Genomic DNA, 21,567 nt, shown 5'->3' on the forward strand with positions numbered 1-21,567 from the left:
AATGAGTCACAACCAGGAGAGTTTCACTTTCACGGATCACTCAGCCATACACAAACACGGTCTATCACTGTTTAGCTTTAACACACTCACACAGTCTGCCACTATCAAAGCCAGGCCCAGAGAGCTCCGACGCACTCAGACATTTACCGTACACACATTCTGTTACCTCAAACACACTCCACAATCACCGCACACACATACAGACACAAACCAAACCAGGCTTATCTGTACAGCAGCACTGAGGCCTGACAGCCAAACAAGTGCAGCGTCGTCAGGACATTACAGCATACAAAACACTCCAGCACTGCAGCTCAAGAGAGACTCGCTGCAGAAGGTCCGATAGGTGATGCCTCTGGAGACAGGAATGAAGGAAATTCAATGTGCCTCTTCAAACATCTCATGTTTTCTTGGTTGTTTTTTGGAGTGTTGAGTAACTATAAACTTTAGGATTTTCATAGCTCTAACTCCAGAAATGTGCAGCTGTTTCTGTCAGTTTAACCTCATATGACATATATTATGCTACATTAAATTCACTGATGTAATGTAATGTAACGTGTATTAATATAGCACATTTATAGTGTATGGCCATACACCCAAAGCGCTTCACAATCATGAGGAAGGCGGGTCTCTCCACACCAAGGGCTTCAGTGCGCTCGCCACACACCAGCTATAGGAGGAGTGGAGAGACAGCTATAGAGCCAGTTCAGTGGATGGGGATCATTGGGAGGCCATGCTGGTGGGAATTTGGCCAGGACACGGGTTACACCTCTACTTTTTATCAGAAGCGCCATGGGATTTTTACTGACCACAGAAAGTCATGACCTCGGTTTAAAGTCTAATCTGTAAGGTGGCAATCACTGACAGTAAAGTGTCCCCTTCACTGTACAGGGGCATTAGGACACACTTAGTCTAAAGCTTTGTTAAAATATTTATTAATAAAAACTGGAAAAAATAAACAAATTCAATAACAATAAAAATAAATAAAAAATGTATAACAATAACTAATAATAACAATAATAAATATTCCAATGTTTAAATACATTTATTAAGTGACCGATTTTCTTCAAGCACAAAAATAAATTTATAACAATTGTGAAACATCTATTTGTCCTTAAACGTCGCCCATGGGGTCTCCACTCCAAATATTTGTTTAAGGCAGGGGTCTAAAATACTATAATTTAATAATAGGCATGATAATAATTGTGTCCCAATTAATTCTTGCTTAACCAAAGGTTTAACAGATAGCGTAAGACAGCAGAAAAGAGTTTAGGTAACTTTGTTGACTTTACTGCTAACCGTTCTTTTCATTATCATTCTTTTTTGTAAAATTACTACAAAGAGGGGGAAAGTAAGTATATATTCACATGTACTTTAACATTCAGCCAGCAGTAAAACTTTACTAATGTACAAAGTTTATACAAATTTTAATATCCATAGGAAGAAATCTATTAATGAGACCATTTGAATCGAATATGATTATATAGATGTGTTTCTACAACAAAATACAGGTGGTATTAAACTGATTATGATCAACTGAACCTTGAATATTTACAAAATAAAGCTTTAGTAAAAATAGAGGACTTAGGGACATATATATCAACATTTAAATCAGCCCCAGAAATAATCTGCATGTGCGTTACTCTCGACCGCACGCTGAGAGAAACTGAAAGTAACCCCAATGTACTGTATAAAAGCGTACTTTAAATGTCCATTGGGGGGTGGGGGGGGGGGGGGGGGTCAAAACCACAAGTGGCTATATGCAGCTACACAATAATGATAGTGATTAAAAAATATATGTTTTGGGGGGCCGTATTTCGTTATATTTTATATTGCCATCCTCAACACCTGCTGTCCGTAAAAGGCTGCAAAATTTCACAAAACTTCTTTTTGACCATGCCTTGGAGTCGATTCTTGCTTTTTATAGACAGTGAGGAAAACCAGCAAATAAAGGGAAAGGACAAAATACTTTCAATAAATATATTGCAAAAGGTCTTAAGAATAACTTTTTCTACATTAAAAGAGTTAAGTTTCCACAATAAAAACAGTCTTTAATGAGCCTTATTGTCAATAATTGTTCCTAGGTACCTATATTCTCCACAACCTCAACCTGTGTGTCATTTATGACCACCCTTTGGAGAGCAGGTGTTTTTTGCCAAAGTTAATGAGCATTTCTTTGGCTTTTGACACATTCAGGTCTAGTTTCATGTTATTGCACTGTGAGATAAAGTAATGCAAGACTGGACCATGTTCCTGGTCTGAGTGAGAAAGCAAGGATAAAAGCACAGAATTATCTGCATATTTAACCAAGTACCTATTTCCCTGTACTCTAACAATCATTTGTATATAATATAAAGAGAACGGGAGAAAGTACGCAGCCTTGTGGAGAGCCTGTAGAAATATTTATGATGTTCGATATTTATACCTTTGCATGCTCAATATTTTTATTGCTACCTTTAATTGGGATGTTTTATCTACTATGCACATTTGGCATCAACGGTTCAGATTTAAACTTCATCCTTTTAAGTTTTTTTTTTACCTTTTAGCTTTTTTTTGCAGCCCAATTAAAGAGTATTGAGGTGTGACAAATTAGTGTTGAAATACACATCTTGCAGATTTGCAGTTAATATGAGGTGATGTAGAGTTTTGTGTGATGATTAAAAAAGAAGTTGAAAGTACAGATGAAATACAGGATTTTAAAAACGACACACACATTTTTATTACAGCTGTCAAAAGATTAATAACTTTTTTTTAATGATTATATACTGGTAGACATTAAAAGGTCCACACATTAAATAGTTAGACTATACACACATTAAATAGTTAGACTATACTTCAATTGCATATGAGACATTTTATAATGGCGGTCAGTTGACTGATTAACATTAAGATTAATTACTATATTGAAAATATTGGGAAATCATCAATAAAATAGATACTGTTACACTGACTCATTTACATATTTATAATAACATTTAAATCATGAATTATTACAACTAATAAATTTTATTTACACTGAAATAGGTAAATAATGAATTGATAAATAATAAAATAAATTTACACTGACTTTACCATTACAATTATATATTAGACATTTTATTAGGGCTCTTTATAAGCAATGATTAGTTTTTATAATTAACAATAATTGGCTGCTGGGTAAATAATACCCATATTTAAATTCCATTTAAACTGACCCTGCTGTTGCGATCCAGTGACATACTAGACATTTTTATTCTAGCTGTCAATATGTAATGATTAATTAAGATTCATTACCGATGGCCACTGACACATTTAAATAATACATTAATTGAATACTAAATAATAAATATAACATTTTGTTTAATTATTTATTAACTTCCCCTAAGAATGCTTTCTTTCCAGTGTAGAGAACCTCTCAACCATAAAGCATTGAGTATGTTAACCTACATTTAGAGCTACACAGTACAGTTGTGATCAATCATGCGCTAAAACCACCGGGAAATCGAAAGCTTTTTTTTACTTAGATGCAATTAAAGCAATAAAAATCAAGAGGCAGCTTATGAAATTTGGCTTTTATAACACCCACTCAAAAACATAAAAAAAGAAGTTCATAATCAGACAGAATATACTGGTTTTGGATGCTGGAATGAAGTGCTTTGAATCATGTCTTATTAATCGTATTAACAGTCTTGGGGAGAAACATCTCTCTTTTTCTTGCTTTCAGTCTGTGTGGGGCCCAGGAGGATGCAGAATATAGCACTCAACCATTTCAGATGCAGTTCAAAGAGAAACCTGCTCCAGAGGAACCCCATTCCTGCATCTGCTCATCGCTTTATAATGAGAGAGAAAGAGAGAGGAAAAAAGAGACATCACTGTGAAATAACGCTCTAATTTCCTCTGTCCCTTTCTGACTGTATAGTACCCTCCACTAATATTGGCACCCATGGTAAATATGAGCAAAGACAATTAAAAAAATTATATATATATATATTTATAAATTTATAATATATATATAAATAAAATATTATTTATTTATTTATTTATTGAGTACTTGCTATCCAGTGATGTAGTTGCTATCTGCTACATTTTTCCCCATTCAGAACTATTACGAGTGACATGTCTTGTGTATTCTAGAGTCTTTGACCATAGTAATGTCATATGTAACGAAGCACCGAATTCTGGAAAAGTCCATTTGAGGCTATTTACCATATAATTTAAGGAAACTTATAATTATAACCAGTTATTTTACTACATTTTAATTTTTTTTTCCCATTAAAATCCTGACTGCTTTTTACAGGGTGATAATGAAAAGTAAAATGTTCAGCCGTGATCTGTTGTTTCACAGGATTTTACAAATGAGGAAAACCAACAGGACAAATTCACAATGGATAAAAACAATGAACAAAGATTTGATTAAGAGCAATGATGTTGTGCTTTTGTGCTTTGCAAAATGGAAAGTGGAAATAAGAAAATAACCAATACACTGAAAATTAACATTTCCACCATCATGGCAAAAATGATAAAATCGACTGGAAGTGTTATGATTTGGCCTGGAAGAAGATGTGTGTCTGTTTTGTCCCAATGCATTATTAGGAGGATGGTTTAAATTGCCAAAATATCTTATAAGAATCACCGCTAGAGAAGTTAGTTTGGTCTTGGCATCAGAAAACCTCCAAAACTACAATCCAATGTCAACTACATCACCACAAATTGTGTAAAAGGGATTTAAGGTAAGGTAAAAACGCTCTACTCTCATCTAAAATAAAAATAAAAATCTGCCAGTTTTTTTTTATAATTTGAGCAAAAGGTTAAACAGTCTTCTTTGTTCATACTGTATTTGCCATGAGTGCCAAAGATAGTAGAGATATCTGAGAGTGATAGAGGATTTGCTCAAAATTGCGCTTGACTTCCAATCTCCTCTGCAATATGAAACCCAGCATGGCTCATTCATAGCGGTCTTTAACCACCCCTGAAATCAGCTAAGAACAAAAGATGAGTTCTGAACACAGTGTTTCGAATCGGAAAAGTTGCTTTTTCTTCAAGATGTGACTGATGACCTGGTTTGGCACCAAGTGATCCTGAAGAGAATCAAGGGAAAGTCCTCCTAGAGTTCATACTGCTGTCGCCATGGCAACACACATTCTCTCGTTACAGACGAGGAGTCATCAAATGGCATTTGATTGTTTTAGAACTGTGGTGAATATCTAGCACATTAAAGCATTTCCTTTAGCAGTAAATATCATCTAAGAAACAGAGCGGGGTGATACAGCGAACAAAAGCAATCAATTTCAGAGCATTTGGCCAGTTACATTTTTTTTAAGTTTAACAAGTGCACTACAAAATGATTCAAGTAACATTGTTTTCCATCTGTAATATGTAGAATTCAGAAACCCTTGTTATTAGCAACACTGGTGGCTATGAACATTCCAGAAACAGAATATGATTCAATGCCATGATATACTTATCATAAAATGTTGCTTTGTGTTTTGCATGAAATGGCATTGTAAAAATGCTGTGCTCAAGTTAAAAGAAGCTCAACACTAGGGTTGTACCAATATACCGGTATGACGGTTTACCACGATTTGAACGTGCACGATTATCATACCATGAACAATTGCATATCAACGGTTTTAACCCTTAAAGACCGAGACAGCCGCCCGCGGCTAAAATTAAGTATTGCTCTTAAATGTTTAATAACTTTTATTCCGTTGATCCGATTCATACAATTCAAAGATTGGCATAAAGAAGAGAATCTCAGCTTTCCAGTGCTTTATCACATAACATTCGCGGACTTTCAGAGGCTCCGGAATCAGTGCGGTTACGTCATCAAAATTTGACAACACTGATTTGACAAAGAAACGCTCGTCACTGTGTCTCCGGACAAACCAGACATGATACATTGATGCATTGTCCCTCCTCCATGCCCAGATTGGTTCAAACTCGCTATATCACAACCAATAAGCATAGGTTTCACTTTTGTTTGTGGACCAACAATGAGCTTTTTGAACAACACGGAATGAGAGAAAGGCATACATTTATGCGCGGCTAAATAAAACGCAAAAAAAAAAGTTTTGCATGAAATAATTGTCATACTAAGTACTTTTGCATGCACAGCAGCACAGAAACATGACAAAACAGTGACACAGCAAAGACGAACTGCTGCTCTTGCTGTTTTCAAAAGACGCAAATGAAGGTGCAGCTGTTTGTCTGCATTGCATACAACCACATCCAAATCCATATCCACAGACAACCATATCCATGCTGGCACATAAAACCTAAGGATGTTCCATATTGAATCTAGTTTCGTTATGTAACTATTTATAGTATAGTAAATATTTATATCTATTTTTTACTGAGGATTTGCACCATGTTTATTTGGACTTTGACACATTATTTATTATTTCCTTATTTTTTTATTTGTTCATTGTACAAGTGGACACATTCTCTCACCTCAGCGGTCAAGATTAAGTCCTGAAAATCTCAACATGCTTACATTTCTTCATCACAACCTAGACTGAAAAAAACAACGCTTTAAATACATGTTTACAGCCATAAACTTGGTATTGCACTTTTGGTCTCCCATTTATCCTGCTTATAAGGAAGGACAGTTTAAGTTTATTTTTGTCTAATCTTAAAAGACCTTGCTTGTTTATTCCTTCTAATTTAATTGATTAAAATGGGAGATTTTTCAGTTTATTTTTATAAAAGACTTCTATAGTTCTATTAAAATGGTTCTTTCAAAAGTTTGTTGAAATAAAACCTTTGTTCAGTCAGAAAACGTGTTCTTATTCTTTTCAGGGTCTTTGCTATGAGAATTAATATTTAATACCGTATACCGCGAAACCGTCAAACCGTGGTATTGTTTTAGACGATTATCATACCGTAAAAAATTCATACCGTTACAACCCTACTCAACACATTTATGTCTTAACCTTGTGGTGTTTTTCCACCCGCCGGCTCATTTCTTTCTCTTTTTTTCTATGTAAAAGCACATTCGGTGAGAATAACAGCTTAGGACTAGCGATAGTTCCATGGTACTTCAAATAGCGCATCACAGTTGACTGTTTAATACAGTGTGCCATCATGTGCTTGTGTCATTCTTTCTAATAATTGTTGTCTGTAACAAACTCTAACTGTTGCTGCATCCAACTTTGCATACTATCCATCTTAAAAAGAAATTGAAAATAGAATAAGTATGTCCACAAAAAATCGTAGGTGGCTCGGTGGCTCTGTGGTTAGCATTGTCGCAACCAGATGAAAAGAACCAAAAGGCACTCATCTGACAAAATCCACATCTCTTATAGGCCAAATGTTGTTAAACATAATTCCTACACTACTTATCGATTGGTCAGAATTCACGTGCGGGAAATAAATGAAGTAAACAAACTGGCAGACACAAAATGTTGCTTTTTACTATGGAGGGACGACTGCGCTGACTGACTGTATCCCTGCTCATAGTATACTATAAAGTTTTCATACATTACTTTAGACAAACTTTCGAGAATGAAGCGTGGCTGCGGCTGGAAAACAATGTTTGAATGCATCGCAAGTCACCTCAGGTGGAGGCGTTAATTAATTTAGCTAAACTGCGACATGGTCATCTGGCAGAAATATTGCCAACGATCCATCAGGTAATGTTTTTCCCTCTCTCTTTTTCTGTTTCTGGTAAAGCGCTGTCAATAAATATTTTTCCTCCATATTCCATTATGCACAGCGCATCAGCCTACGGCAGCTAGATTAATTCAAAAGATGCAGTGCTTTTTGCAGTTGGGCCTGTTTTAGTGCGGATCATATTCTCACCACAAATTAACCTCCCCAGGGTTCCTTTGAGAACGTACTGAGACCACCTCTTCAGGCAGGTCTCGGTACGCTTTTTTTTTTGTCCACTTTTGGTGCGCACTCAAGTATGATTGCTGCATTCACACCTACCCAAACAAACCGTCACAAGAGGGAAAACGAACTCTAGTATGATTCGACTGAATTTAAAAATGCAGGTGTGAAAGCACCCTAAAAGTGCAGAACCATCAATATGCATTGGTCTTAAACTCAATTCCTGGAGGGTCACAGCTCTGCACAATTTATCTCCATCCACCTCAAACTAACACCTGCTTAATAGTCTCTTTGTCTTGAACACCTTAATTAGTTAAATCAGCTGTATTTGAGTAGGGTTGGAGCAAAACTGTGCAGAGCTGCGGCTCTCCAGGAATCCAATATGAGACCTATGCTCTAAAGGCTAAACGTTGCGTGTTTGACATGAATTCGATTGGAACTACAATGCAGGTAAAAAGTGCAACAAACTACAAACATGGTGATGGCATGTGACCCCCCATTGAGTAGAGAGGCTTTGGTAAGGAAGTTCGAATGACTGTTAATTAGAACCTAACCTACTACAAAATACTTGAACCATATTTTCCTCATTAGGATTTCATCTGTAACAATGTTGTAAATTTATATATAGTCGTCAACTTCTGAATGCATAATTCTACAAACACCTGAGGAGATTTCTCTGCATTAAGACCCACGAATGGCAGATTAACCTGCTGCTGCTCCTGCAATATGGTAGGTTATTAAATGTGAAAGAAATGCTGAGGATGTGACAAGATGACTGACAGGGCATGTTACTAAGCAACAGTCCGTTAATGAGGAAGCAGTTTGTCCCAAAGCTTGCATAATCTTCGTCTACACACTCAAAAGTATGTACTTTCTTCACAAAAAAGTACATACTGTTAAGATGTAGTATATGTAGGCAAACTGGGACGCAGCATGTGACACTTGCTAATATGTTTACGCAAAACAATGATCCATTCATTTAAAAAATAACAAATAAATAAATCAAATAAAACTGGTAAAACGTTTCATACAAGTTACTTAATAAAATCTTAAACATTCACTCCAATATAGAGGAAGCATTAAGGGTAAACATACCTGTATCTGTGTCCGTTGGTGACACCACACCAGGGATTTTCTCATGTCCAGACACTAGAACATTGGGTGGGAGAAGGTGCATGATAGTAGTGAGAGCTAGATGTGGCTGTATGGAGTAGATCAGCTGAGTGCCCTCCATCACAGACAACATGGCATTCACTACACAGAAAGAAGAAAGGAAGAGGAGTCATGATAATTGTTGGTCCTTACACGCATATACCACACAACAAAAGCCGGTGTGTGCCATTTGCTTAGTATTATGTAATAATTAATTATATTGTATTTATTTATTGCTTTTCGAAATTGTTTTTAATGTCACTTTTAATCTATTTTATAAATTTACTTTACTTTGTGCAAAGTTGTTTTTTTTTTCAATCATTTTTTTTGTGTAGTATTTTATTATTATTTTTTGTGTGTGTGTAGAGGTGTGTATATACAGTTGAAGTAGGAATTATCAACCCTCTTGAATTATTAGCCATGTATATTTTTGTACTAAATTTCTGTTTAAGAGTGAAGATTGTTTCAGTACATTTCTAAACATAATGGTTTTAATAACAAATTTCTAGTAACTGATTTCTTTTATCTTTGCCAAGATAATAATATTCAGCTCAAAGAGAAAATTAAAAGCTAAAGACCTAACTAGGTTAATAATGTTATTTAGGCAAGTGCGGATAATTGCGCAAGTCATTATATAGCGATGGTTTGTTCAGCAGATTTAAAAAATATACTGTATATATATTTTTGCTTTTATTCTAGCCTGGAGATGCCCAAACTAGGACCAAAAGTTGGCCAATGGAAACCTTTGATTTGGCCCGCCATCCCATCTGAGAAGAAAGAGAGGAAGAATGATAGGAAGGTTAAGGCCAATGCCCTAAGCAGAGCTCGTCATTTCTGTTTTTAACATAACCTTTTGTTTGTTTGTTTAATTGTTGAGAAACAAAAAAGCAAATCAAATGAAACGTTTCAATAAATGTTGTGCACGAATCAGATTTATAAAAAAAATGAAATGATCTTTGATGAGCAAATCAAGTGTATTCAGTGTATTCAGCATCAAACACCACTGTGTCATAAAGTGGATTGCTTGTTTTTATTTTAAGTTCATTATAAAATGTAAACATATATATAATTATTAATATAATAACAGTATAGGGCTGCTCGATTTTGGGAAAAATAATAATCACGATTATTTTGGTAATAATTGTAATCACGATTATTCAAAACGGTTATCAATTGAAGTTAAAATTATTAGCGCTCCAGAGAATTTTTAAAATAAATATTTCCCAAATTATGTTTAAAAGATGAAGGAATTTTAACAGTATTTCCTAAAAAAATATTCTAGGCTTTTGTTTTATTTTAGCTAGAATAAAAGCAGGTTTATTTTGAAACCCATTTTAAGGTCAATATTATTAGCCCCCTTAAGCAATATATTTTTGATTGTCTGCAGAAGAAACTACTCTTATACAATAACTTGCCTAATTACTCTAATTAAGCCTTTAAATTGCACTTTAATCTGAATGCTTGTATTTTGAAAAATATCTAGTAAAATATTATGTGCTGTCATCATGTCAAAGATAAAAGAAATCAGTAATTAGAAATGAAATATCAAAGCTATTATGTTCAGAAATAAGTTTAAAAAAATTATTTCCATTAAACAGAAATCGGGCAGGAAAAAGGTTGCTAATATTCAGGAGGGCTAATAATCATACTGCATATATCTAGTCATTTTTCACCCTGCAAAGGAAACAGAAATAAATACAATAAAATAAAAATATGAAAAAACTGTGCTTTAAGCAACTTCCCTCTAAGAAAAACCCTTTAGCTACAAAAATTCCTCTGTCAAGAGCAGTGAGGGATTCTCTCGTTTTGTTTGATCAATGATAAAAACAGGCGACACTTTAATGGTTTCTCTTTTACGTGTCTTTTGATTCTCAACTCGTTTGTTTATTTCACAAATGAGGGTTAATAAGAATAATCACAAAACACCGCGTTTTGACACCTATTTGACCATTAAAGCGCTCACGTTAAGATGACTTTAGATGTCTGCGCTCCTCTGCTCGTCTCAGTGTGCGAATGAGACCGAATGCTGACCGGCCGCATGCTTCTGACTGTGTGTGTGCCGCACACACACATAAGCACGCGGTCTTTCGCGCTTTTAAGAACAACAAATGTGTACAACTGGAAAGGGGGCAGTATATGATGCAATAATCGTTAATAATTGCACAGTCCTATTAAAGTATTTTTAAAAATATTAATAAATTAGGAAGTTACCATGGCAACTTTAAATGTAATACTTTGGTTTATTTAACTTTGGCCCACCACCTTCAATCAACTTTGGTTTTTGTCTCTTTATAAGAAAAAAGTTTGGGCACCCTTGTTCTAGCCAAAACAAAACACATTTCTGTAGAATAAAAAAGAAAATGAATAGGAAACACTGTGGAAAAAGTCCTTGCTCTGTTTAACATCATTTGCAAAAAAATTGAAAAAGCCAATAATTTTGACTTCAACTGTATAATATATGATACATACTATATGATATATCCAATCCTTATGTATATAACTAAACTAATGTTTATTTTATAATTGGATTCTGATTTCCAAACAAATGGCAAAAGCAACAAGAGTCTGACAATTCGTAACAGTATTTTAATGATCTGCAACTGAGAAATTATTCATTCCCTCGTGGGAATTTATTTCCCAGTTTATTATCTACCTTTTCAGTTGATAAGTCTGAAATGTAAGAGCACATCTCTCCTCAGCAACCCACACAGTTTGAGAAATCGTTTATATCTGGATCTTAAATGGTGCAGGACAAATGACTGAATTTTAATACTGTGGGTTATGGGTTTGAAAAAAATGTCTAACCTCAAGTGAAAGCAATAATAATCCTGATGCTTGTCTTAGCAAGCACCACTAATAACTATAAAGAGATTTAAAGCAGGATACTGTCAAGCGTCACAGTGCGGTAAAACCTAGATTTATATGAACCCAAGGTTAACACATCATTGTTAAAGGACTGTAAGAAAAACAGTCCTGTCAAATCTGCTGTTGACTGCATCCAATGAAACCCACCATCATAAAAGATTACCAAAAAATGAAATGAGAGTGATATTTTATTCAAACTGGGAGAACATACAAGGGCACAAGCGGAGAGTTTCATTTCATGCTAGAGTCAACAACTATATTGTGCGCTAGCAATCTCAACTTTGATTGAATTTTACCACTGTACATGATTTTAAGAATACTTCCACTGTCAGATACATTCACAGAAAAAGAAAACCACAGCTGAACCCTATTTGAGTTGCAAAACCTTGTTTACTTATAATACGAGCACTTTATGTTTACTCAAACAATAAGTTAAGGTAACGCTCAGACATTGAATTATCAGAAATGCCAAAACACTAATGGCAAGCGTAAGGACTTTTATCGAGCTTATTGGACATGTTTCCACATACTGTATATAAGTTCAAATGAATACAAACTGAATTTTTTCTTTGTCAAATAATTATTTTTGTCAGTAATATTTATGTTATGTTCGAAAAGAAGTTTTAATAATGTATTTACTTTGTGTTTGCCATGATTACAGTACATAATGTTTTACTAGTTATTTTAGAACTTTATTATAAAACTTTTTTCATATCACTTATTTATTAAGTGCAACTTAAATGCTTAACTCGATTAATTAGGTTAACTTGAAGGTCATTGGTTAACAGTGGTTTGTTCTGTAGTCAATCAAAAAAAAAAAAATTAAGAGGGATAATAATATTAAATGTAAAAAAAAAAAAAAATCAAGAAATAAAAATTGCTTTTATTCCAGCCCAAAAAAAAAAAAAAAAACATTTTTTTTTTACCAGAAGAACAAAAGAATATTATAGGAACTACTGTTCAACAGTTGGCTCTGGGAAATAAACACACTGGCCACTTTATTAGGTTCCAACTGCTTGTTAACCAAATTTCTAATCAGTCAATCACATGGCAGCAATTCTGCATGCCAAATGCATTTAGGCATGTAGACATAAACAAGAGGATCTGCTGCAGTTCAAACTGAGCATCAGAATGGGGAAGAAAGGTGATTTAAGGGAACGTGGCATGGTTGTTGGTGTCAGACGGGCTGGTCTGAGTATTTCAGAAACTGCTGATCTACTGGGATTTTCATGCACAACCATCTTTAGGGTTTACACAGAATGTCAATCTCTTTATGACCACAGTGTACTCATCTTCTGATAGCTTATTCCAGCAGTATAATGTGCCATGTCATAAAGCACGAATCATCTCAGACTGGTTTCTTAAACAGGTTTTTCCGTACAGTTCACTGTACTCAAATGGCCTCCACAGTCACCAGCTCTCAATCCAATAAAGCACCTCTGGGATGTGATGAAACAGGAGATTTGCATCATGGATGTGCAGACGACAAATCTGCAGCAACTATGTGATGCTAACATGTCAATATGGAGCAAAATCTATGTGGAATGTTTCCAGTACCTTGTTGAATCTATGCCACGAAGGATTCAGGCAGTTCTGAAGCCAACCAGGTACTAGTAAGGTGTACCTAATAAAGTGGCCAGTAAGTGTATTTGGGAAAAAAATAATTAATAATTTTTGCCTTCAACTGTATACTCTTTTGTTGTTTACGTCCTGTTCTTCATTGTGCACATTTTTCTTAAAGAAAGTGCAGGCTGTTGTGACACTTCTGTTCATGCCAGTCTGCGTCATTACATTTCAGCAGAGCTCTCCATTTTTCATTAGGCCATTTATGCCAGACATGGATACACGCACGCACACATTCCGCTCCATTACTTCGAAGCCGAATTACACAGAATCGTGCATCACTGCCGCTCAATCGGAGAAAAAAAAAAAACACAGGTCGGTTCTGAATGCAATGAAAGTGTGTGCGCACACCTGCTAGAGTTGAGCAAATGAAAGTTGGCGACACCTGCTTGTGGCAACAGGTGACACAGTGCATATTTTCATCATTTCATTGAAACAAGCCTAGAGTGAATCTGGGGAGCTCTTTTAGATTTTCTGCACTAATTATGCCAGCATGATGGATGTTGAATAATATCACACAGAATTTATTCATATTATTCAAGTGATGGTCAAACTTGTCTTAAATCAAGCAAAATATGTATTGACAGTGCAACAGTGGTAATAATAACATGGGATTTTATTGGGTAGTAAAATGCAATAGTATGAATTAATTAGTAATAGCATTGGCTTATAAAGTAAAACATTTTATATCTACAACCGCCTGTACAACATGTTGAGTGTGTTACAGGAACATTTTTGAAAATAAATTAATTCTGTCCGTTTCAGCATGGCTACTGCTTTTTCCGTACAGTATATAAACTCTCAGAAATAGTCTGCTGTACACTTTGAAAAACCATCATCACACCATGAAAAAAATTATGCTGCGAATAATTCACAAAACAGTCAGACCTTGTGCAAAGATGGACGTGCAGTTTATTTACATCCACTGACAGACTTTCTTGCCATATTTAACTAACAACAGTAACGCTTTTGTGTGTGATAACATGTATGAGCTTGTGACATTCTTTGGATTTAAAATTTAGGGCTTTCTTTTTTCAAATGTTGACTTGAAACAAATTTGCAAGCTGGAGTTCACAAAAAAAATAAATCTGAAACAACTTTGAATAAGCTCACAATTCCTGTAATTGCATGCAAGTGAATGGTAGTCAATGGAATGAAAATATAGAGCGAGCATTCTTTTAGACCAGAGAAGAATAGACGTGATGGATCTCAGGACATAAAAATACTGATTTGACTGTACTGAACATGTTAAGAAGCAGTTATATAATGGAAGAAAAACAAATAAGGAATAGGGTAAGATATATAGAAGTATATACAGTAGATAAATATAAATGTAGATGTCAAGTACTGATACCAATGCAGTTCAATCTGTGTAATAGCTTTAAATGCAGAGTAAAATACAAAGTTAACACTATAATTTTTTCCATATTGTTAAGTATATCTGAGTGATACAGCTATTTGAACTATAAATAATTTAGGATAGGACTTGTTTTGTCTATTGAGAACTATCTAGATTTCATAAGGAGGTAATGTATCTTTATGATTATAACGAAACATGATTTTTTTCCACGTCATTCAAATCATGTGTATGAAAACATTTTGGCTTCCCTGTAAATATGTACAATGTAAAACATGTATTTACACAACAAATACATTGTGACAAATGATTAATTTCAGAGTAAGTACACATTATTTATGGTCACCTAATTTAAAGTGGGTTAAAAAAAAGTATATGCCTGGTGACCTGTTAACATGTGGCAAACAAACTCCAAAATGTAGGTGAGAAAGAAAAAAAAAAAGTCCATGCAGCTTCTGGAACAATGCCATAGCCCGGCAGCGTTTACAGTCACTTTGTCAAGCAAACTCATTGTAATTGGTCAGAATCACACTTTTGTTTACAGTGCCACAGTGCAAATCACTGAACTGCAGTGTATCATTGTGTACATTATTAATAACGGCTCTGACTGTGGCTTGCTTAATGGTTAAGGATCAGAGCTTTTAAAGGAAAGGTCAAGGGGTTCAATTACAAGTAGGGCGACAAAATTGCTGAGATTACTTATCTAATGGACCAGTCTGTACAATTAGAGAACAACAAATTGGATTAAAAAAAACATCCACTTAGTAGCAAATAAACATGCTGTTCTAATGATTACGTATTACCAGGCCCTGAGAGAATCCACACACGTTTTCCTCATCCCTGCACTCATTTTGGAGGACAGCCTGAATGGAATATGAATATGATGGAAGTGGAAGTTCTGAGGAAATATGTGCATAGCTTTTGTGTAGGCCTACATTTTTATGTCTGAAGAGCACAGTTCATTGTTTACAATGTTATTATGCAGTACCACTCATTTCAAATGTAACTTTATAATCTTCTCTAAGTGTGTATTTTCCTTTTCCAGCTTACCTCTGTGTTTATTTCTGTAAATCCTGTTCTCAAGGTTAGGGTCGGTAGATTTTTTAATGAAGCAGAGTTCAACAAGGTTAATAAAACCCCCAAAAAGTAATTCTGTGAAATATTAATAGGATGCCTTTCAGTATTTTTTTTAAATAAAGTTCATTTATTCCTGTGATTAAATACACATTTTTAGCAGCCATATCTACCTCATTATTTCAGTCTTCAGCCTTCTCTGTTTTTATAATATTTTGGTACTAAAGCAACATTTCATATTACTATCAATACAGAAAACTATTATTGTACTTGTTTTGTTTTGTCGAAGTATTCTGGAATTTGTGACTGTCTGAAAAGTTAAAAATAACTTTATTTATTTTAAAAAATACTTTTTTTATTTGATTAATTTAATCAATCCTTCCATCATCCATCCAAATGGGCTCTATGCACAGCAAGATTTTAAAAGCCAATAATAAACTTCCAGTAAAAGCTTAATGTGACTATTTTCAAATTAGCAAGGTTGTTTTTACATTATCAATGTTGTAATGTAATTACAATACATTTAGATGAATAGACTTAAGCATTCATTTAGTTGTTCAAGCGTAAAACGACCTGAAAGACCGTTGTAACCGCTAAAGCCATCAGTAGCAACAGGCTAGCGCAGACACTGTCATATTTTAAAGACATGGCGTGGGGAAATGGAATTTATTGCAGTGCTTCTTGTCCTATCTTAGACCCAATTTATATCGTATATCTAACAGGCAGTGAAGATTGCCAATTTTTAAAGAAATCAGATCTTAAATGTGACAATTTTGTAATGAAAAGACAGTTCACTTGAAGCCCTTGGGCTGCCTGGTTGAAAATTAAAAGTCTGTGTGCATATAGCCCATTGATTCATACTAATGCATTTAAAATAATGATCCTTTTTAACATTTAAGCAATACATTCATTCATGTTTTTTCTTATTTTACCAACATAAAATTTAAAACAATGGTAAATCTGTAGTCTTTAATTTGATACTAAAACAAAAACACCTATACCTAAAGCCTGAGCGTATTGTATTGTATAGTAATTGTATGTCTGTGTGAATTTGTGTGTGTGTCTACAATTTTAATGCTGATTCACTGTGAACACTCAATAATTAAAGCTATTATTTCTAAATTAATTCAACATGACCTCCTTTTTGACTTCAAGGTTTTTAAGGTTCTTTCACGGGTGAAGAAACATTGGACGCAACAAAATCAACATGGCTTTGCATCTATTTGTCTCTCTTCCGAGGGCATGGGTAACCTACTGTGCTTGTAAAAATCAGCTATCTACAAACACTGAATTCTGAGACATTCTAATCTATGGAGATGAAGAAAAAAAAACCTGTTCACTCCTTTTCACATCTCTCAGTCACACACACACATACACAAAGACTTGTGCCCAGACAAACACATCAAATACAGCACAGATTACAATGTGCCAGCATTATTAGGCTGTGCCAGTCCTCTTTATACATTCTCTGTGCCAGTGATTCTTAACTTGTGGGCCACGATACAAAAATATTCTGCTGCAAAAAGCAGGGTGAACAAAAAAATCAATGGTAAATGCAAAAAGTAAAATGCAGCCATCCAAGCAAAGAATTGAACATTAGGTATAGTAAAATAAACAGTATTTCCTTAAATTGTAACAAAGGGAAAGAAAACACATATTTTATTTGTAACATCACGTAACATGCATCTAATAAAAGTCTAGACTGCATACCAAACACTTACATGAGTAGGTTACATGGAGTCTCCTCATCCTTTAGAAAAAACTACCTCAAAACTACACCGAAAATGTAAATTGCCTTTCTCCTATGGTTCTTTCTAACCTATTTACATATAAGTCACGGTAGCATTTCATTTCTTCACTAGGTTTTGTAAAGCTGCTTTGTAGTTTGCATTGTGAAAAGTGCTACTGTGCACTAAACTGAAAAATAAATTTGACTGAAATACAAGATACTAAATAATCCTTTTAAAATGAAGCAAATTAAACTAGAGATAAATTAATTTAAATTAATTTAAATAAAAGTAAATCAATTTTAACTATATCGATTCATTACAGTTAAAATTAACGGAATTAAAGATGATTTAATAAGAATAATTATTGCTATTATTATTATTATAGATTTTTTTTTTTTTTTTTGCTAAATTTAAAGGCACAGTTCCCCCAAAACTAAAATTTTCTCACTATTTATGCTCCCTCAAGTGGTTCTACACCTTTATGAGTCCTGTTAATTTGAAGAAAGCTGAAAACCTGTAACCATTGACTTCCATAGTAGGAAAATCAAATATTATGGAGGTCAGTGGTTACAGGTTTTCAGCTTTCTTTAAAATATGTTGTTTTCTGTTTAACAGAAGTAAGAAAGTCAAACAGGTTTGAAACAAGTTGGGTGAGTATTAAGAGTGTCACGATCCTCTAAATTCTCAATTCCATTACATTTTCGATTTTAAAGTCACAGTTCGATTCGATTCTCGATTTAAAAAAGAAAAATTTGAAAGCACAAGCTATGCTATTTTAAGACTTATGCAACATAATAATAACTGACCTTTGTGCACTTTGACAGTCATGAAGCTCTGAATAAATACTCCTACCGCGCTTGTAGTTACTTGGAAGTTTTATTCCAAATGAACACAGGAGAGTAATTTGTGTTACACTTGTAGGTTTAACAGAGCTATGTTTATCAAATCTACGTTTTTGTGGTGCCTGAGGAGATGCCCTGCCATGTTAGTCGTCCTGCAGGTGAAATAATGTGTTATACAGACATAGCAGACCTTGCAAGCTTTTTTTTTTTATTGGTCGACAATACGAACGTTGTCAACATAACTCACTGGAAATCCAAAATACTTCCACATCGACGACTTCAGTGAAAGAGGGACGGGGTTCAAATTCTGTCAACGGGTTTCCTGCGTCTGCAGTTGCCATCTTTTGACTGTTTGTTGTAGCTGTTAAGTTGACTTGCAGCACTTCAACAACCTTTTTTTTTTTTCGCTTAGCAAGCCCAGTTCACATCACATGTGGGCGTGGCAGCAATGGCGGTTCCATTTTTTGATTTGATAATTGAGATTAAGCATGAATTTCAATCAATTTTGATTTGACACCCTTAGTGAGTAAACGATGACAGAAATTACAGTTTTGGGTTGACTTTAATCAAATGAAAGGAAGATCAATTTTGTCAAGTTTTGATAAAATCAAATAAAATAACAATCAAATAAAGTGGATTGGAAAAAAAATTATATAATGGATTTAATTGATTTCAACTAAATGAAAATAAAATCTAAATAACTTGACTAAAACTGAAACCCAGGATCTGCCAATTACTCTGGCACATGTTTTACCAGCAGATGCCCTTCCTGCTGCAACCCAGCCCACTCACATTCACTCACTACGGCCAATTAACTTTGCCCAATTCACCTATAGTGCATGTCTTTGGATTGTAGGGAAACAGGACACCCAGAGGAAAACAACGCGAACAAGGAAAGAAGATGACAGAAGTCAAACCAGGGATATCCTTGCCATGAGGCCAATGTGTTAACCACGTTTACATAAAAACTGTATGTGAACACTAAACTGGATTAAACTTGAAATTATTCAAATGAAAAGCAAATGAAACATGTCATGAAGGGGGTGGGGCATGTCAGATACTAGAGAGCATCGAATTGATCAAGATTTGATGAGAAACTGAAGTATGAGGTGATGTGAAAAGAATTGTTGATCCATTTAGACGGAAGTGCACTCTTTGGATGTTTTATATTTTAGAGCACACTAGCTTATAAATATCCTTAAAACAGGCTAGGGATGCACAATGTATCTTTTCAGCATCAATATTGCAATGTGTGCATTCACAATATTTACAAAGTGGAGTTGGGATTATTATTGTTGATCAGCAATGAAGAATGTACAGTGTTTACATTTTACATCACATTTTACTATTCAATAATGGGGGCAGGCCAAAATTGCTGTATAAGGTCCCGCTTCTCGTAGTGGCTGATCGAACATATAATAATGTTGCAATTCTAAGAAATATACAGTTGAAGTCAGAATTATTAGCCCCCATTTGATTTTTTTTTTCCTAAATGGTGTTTAACAGAGTAGGGAAATTTTCACAGCATGTCTGATAACTTTTTTTTTCTTCTGGAGAAAGTCTTATTTGTTTTAGTTCAGCTAGAATAAAAGCAGTTTTTAACTTTTTGAAATCCATTTTAGGGACAAAATTTTTAGCCCCTTTAAGCATTTTTTTTTTTTTTTTTGGTAGTCTACAGAACAAACCATCATTATACAATAACTTGGCTAATTTCCCTAACCTGCCTGGTTAACCTGATAGTTAAGCCTTTAAATGTCACTTTAAGCTGTATAGAAGTGTCTTGAAAAATATCTAATAACATGTTATTTACTATCATCATGGCAAAGATAAATCAGTTCTTATAAATGATTTAATAAAACTATTATGTTTAAAAATGTGTTGAAAAAAATCTTCTTTTCGTTAAAAAGAAATTGGGGAAAAAATTAAACAGGGGGGGGCGAATAATTCATAATTCGCTACACTATATGTGCTGTTTTTTTGTTTTTTTTTGTAATTGTTTTATTTTATTTAACATTTATATTATATTTAACAAAAACAGTACAATGCCAATAAAAAGCAGAAAAAATAGTACAGAATAATTGCCATTAATCTAATTTTAGAAAAATGTAGGTGATATAAAACTTTGAATTAAATTAATTAATGTCTCGAATTTATCAAACCTTTCTTTATTCTCTACAAGGCTTCTTGCCAGTTCTTATCAGCCACTTCTACATTCAAATCCATGGTTGAAGCTGTCTCAATGTGCATATGGGGGCCTCAAAAGCACAAACAAAGCTTGATATCAGATGTCTACTATTAGGGTTCGAGGATAAATGATTCTGAATAATATGACTTTCTGGTTTATTTATAAATTGTGAAATACTTTCCTTCACATAGTTTCTAACTTGCAGATAGCGAAAAAATATCTGTGCTGTTAATAACATATACATTTTATAACTTTTTGATACATTTTCCATCTTCGTTTACATAATATTATGATATATTGTAAATGGTCCTCTTGTTATTTATTGCTTATTTCATGAACTATCATTATCGGGGGCAAAATATCATGATAATATCTTATCGTATTACTGTACCTAAATATCTGACTATTTATTTAAATTTTATCTTTACTCTCTATTTACTCTTTACTCTGTGTTTATGCTTGCAATTTCTTTCACCCACTCTTCTACAAGATAATTCCAATCAATTTAAGTTAATGATTTCATTCCAAATAGAGTTATTCATCTGCTGAAATTGTATTAATATCGCAATATAAAATCGCAGCAAAATAAAATATCACAATCGCCTTTAAACTGAAACTAACTTAAAAATTTTTATTTTAATTTCACAAGACTTTATTTTAATGTGACTCCTGAACCCAATTTAACTCAATATCGATTCTGGAGACCTGTTGATTTTGCTCAACATGCTAAAAAATCTGAATCCAGAAGAAAACACGGTTAAGAAGCATTGCTCAAGGCCTTGTCCTCTCATTTTTTCCCCCAGCATCCCTCCACCAGCCAGAAAGTGGCTTCAGCGGCATTAACAAGCACACGACAGCTGAATATATAAGTCATGTGAGAGAATGTTTGCACCTATGTTTGTGTGTGTTTGACGACGGGTTTTTGTGTGTGAT

At 34.2% G+C, this 21,567-nt stretch overlaps 1 protein-coding gene across 9 annotated transcripts in view; it reads right to left on the reverse strand.

Moving 5' to 3' along the window:
• The window catches only part of nphp4 (nephronophthisis 4), a 296,460-nt gene that overhangs the window by 223,416 nt on the left and 51,477 nt on the right, over positions 1 to 21,567 (reverse strand). For all 9 annotated transcript variants that reach the window (XR_012384296.1, XM_073910322.1, XM_068223140.2 and 6 more), the window contains exon 5: positions 8,902 to 9,060. Coding sequence is in view for 8 of the 9 variants with exons in the window: in XM_073910322.1 (XP_073766423.1) it covers positions 8,902 to 9,060 (159 nt within the window). In the remaining variant the exon portion in view is untranslated. The remainder of the gene's footprint in view (positions 1 to 8,901; positions 9,061 to 21,567) is intronic.

The sequence above is a fragment of the Danio rerio genome, chromosome 8, assembly GCF_049306965.1.
Source record: "Danio rerio strain Tuebingen ecotype United States chromosome 8, GRCz12tu, whole genome shotgun sequence".
NCBI classification, from domain to species: domain Eukaryota; kingdom Metazoa; phylum Chordata; class Actinopteri; order Cypriniformes; family Danionidae; genus Danio; species Danio rerio.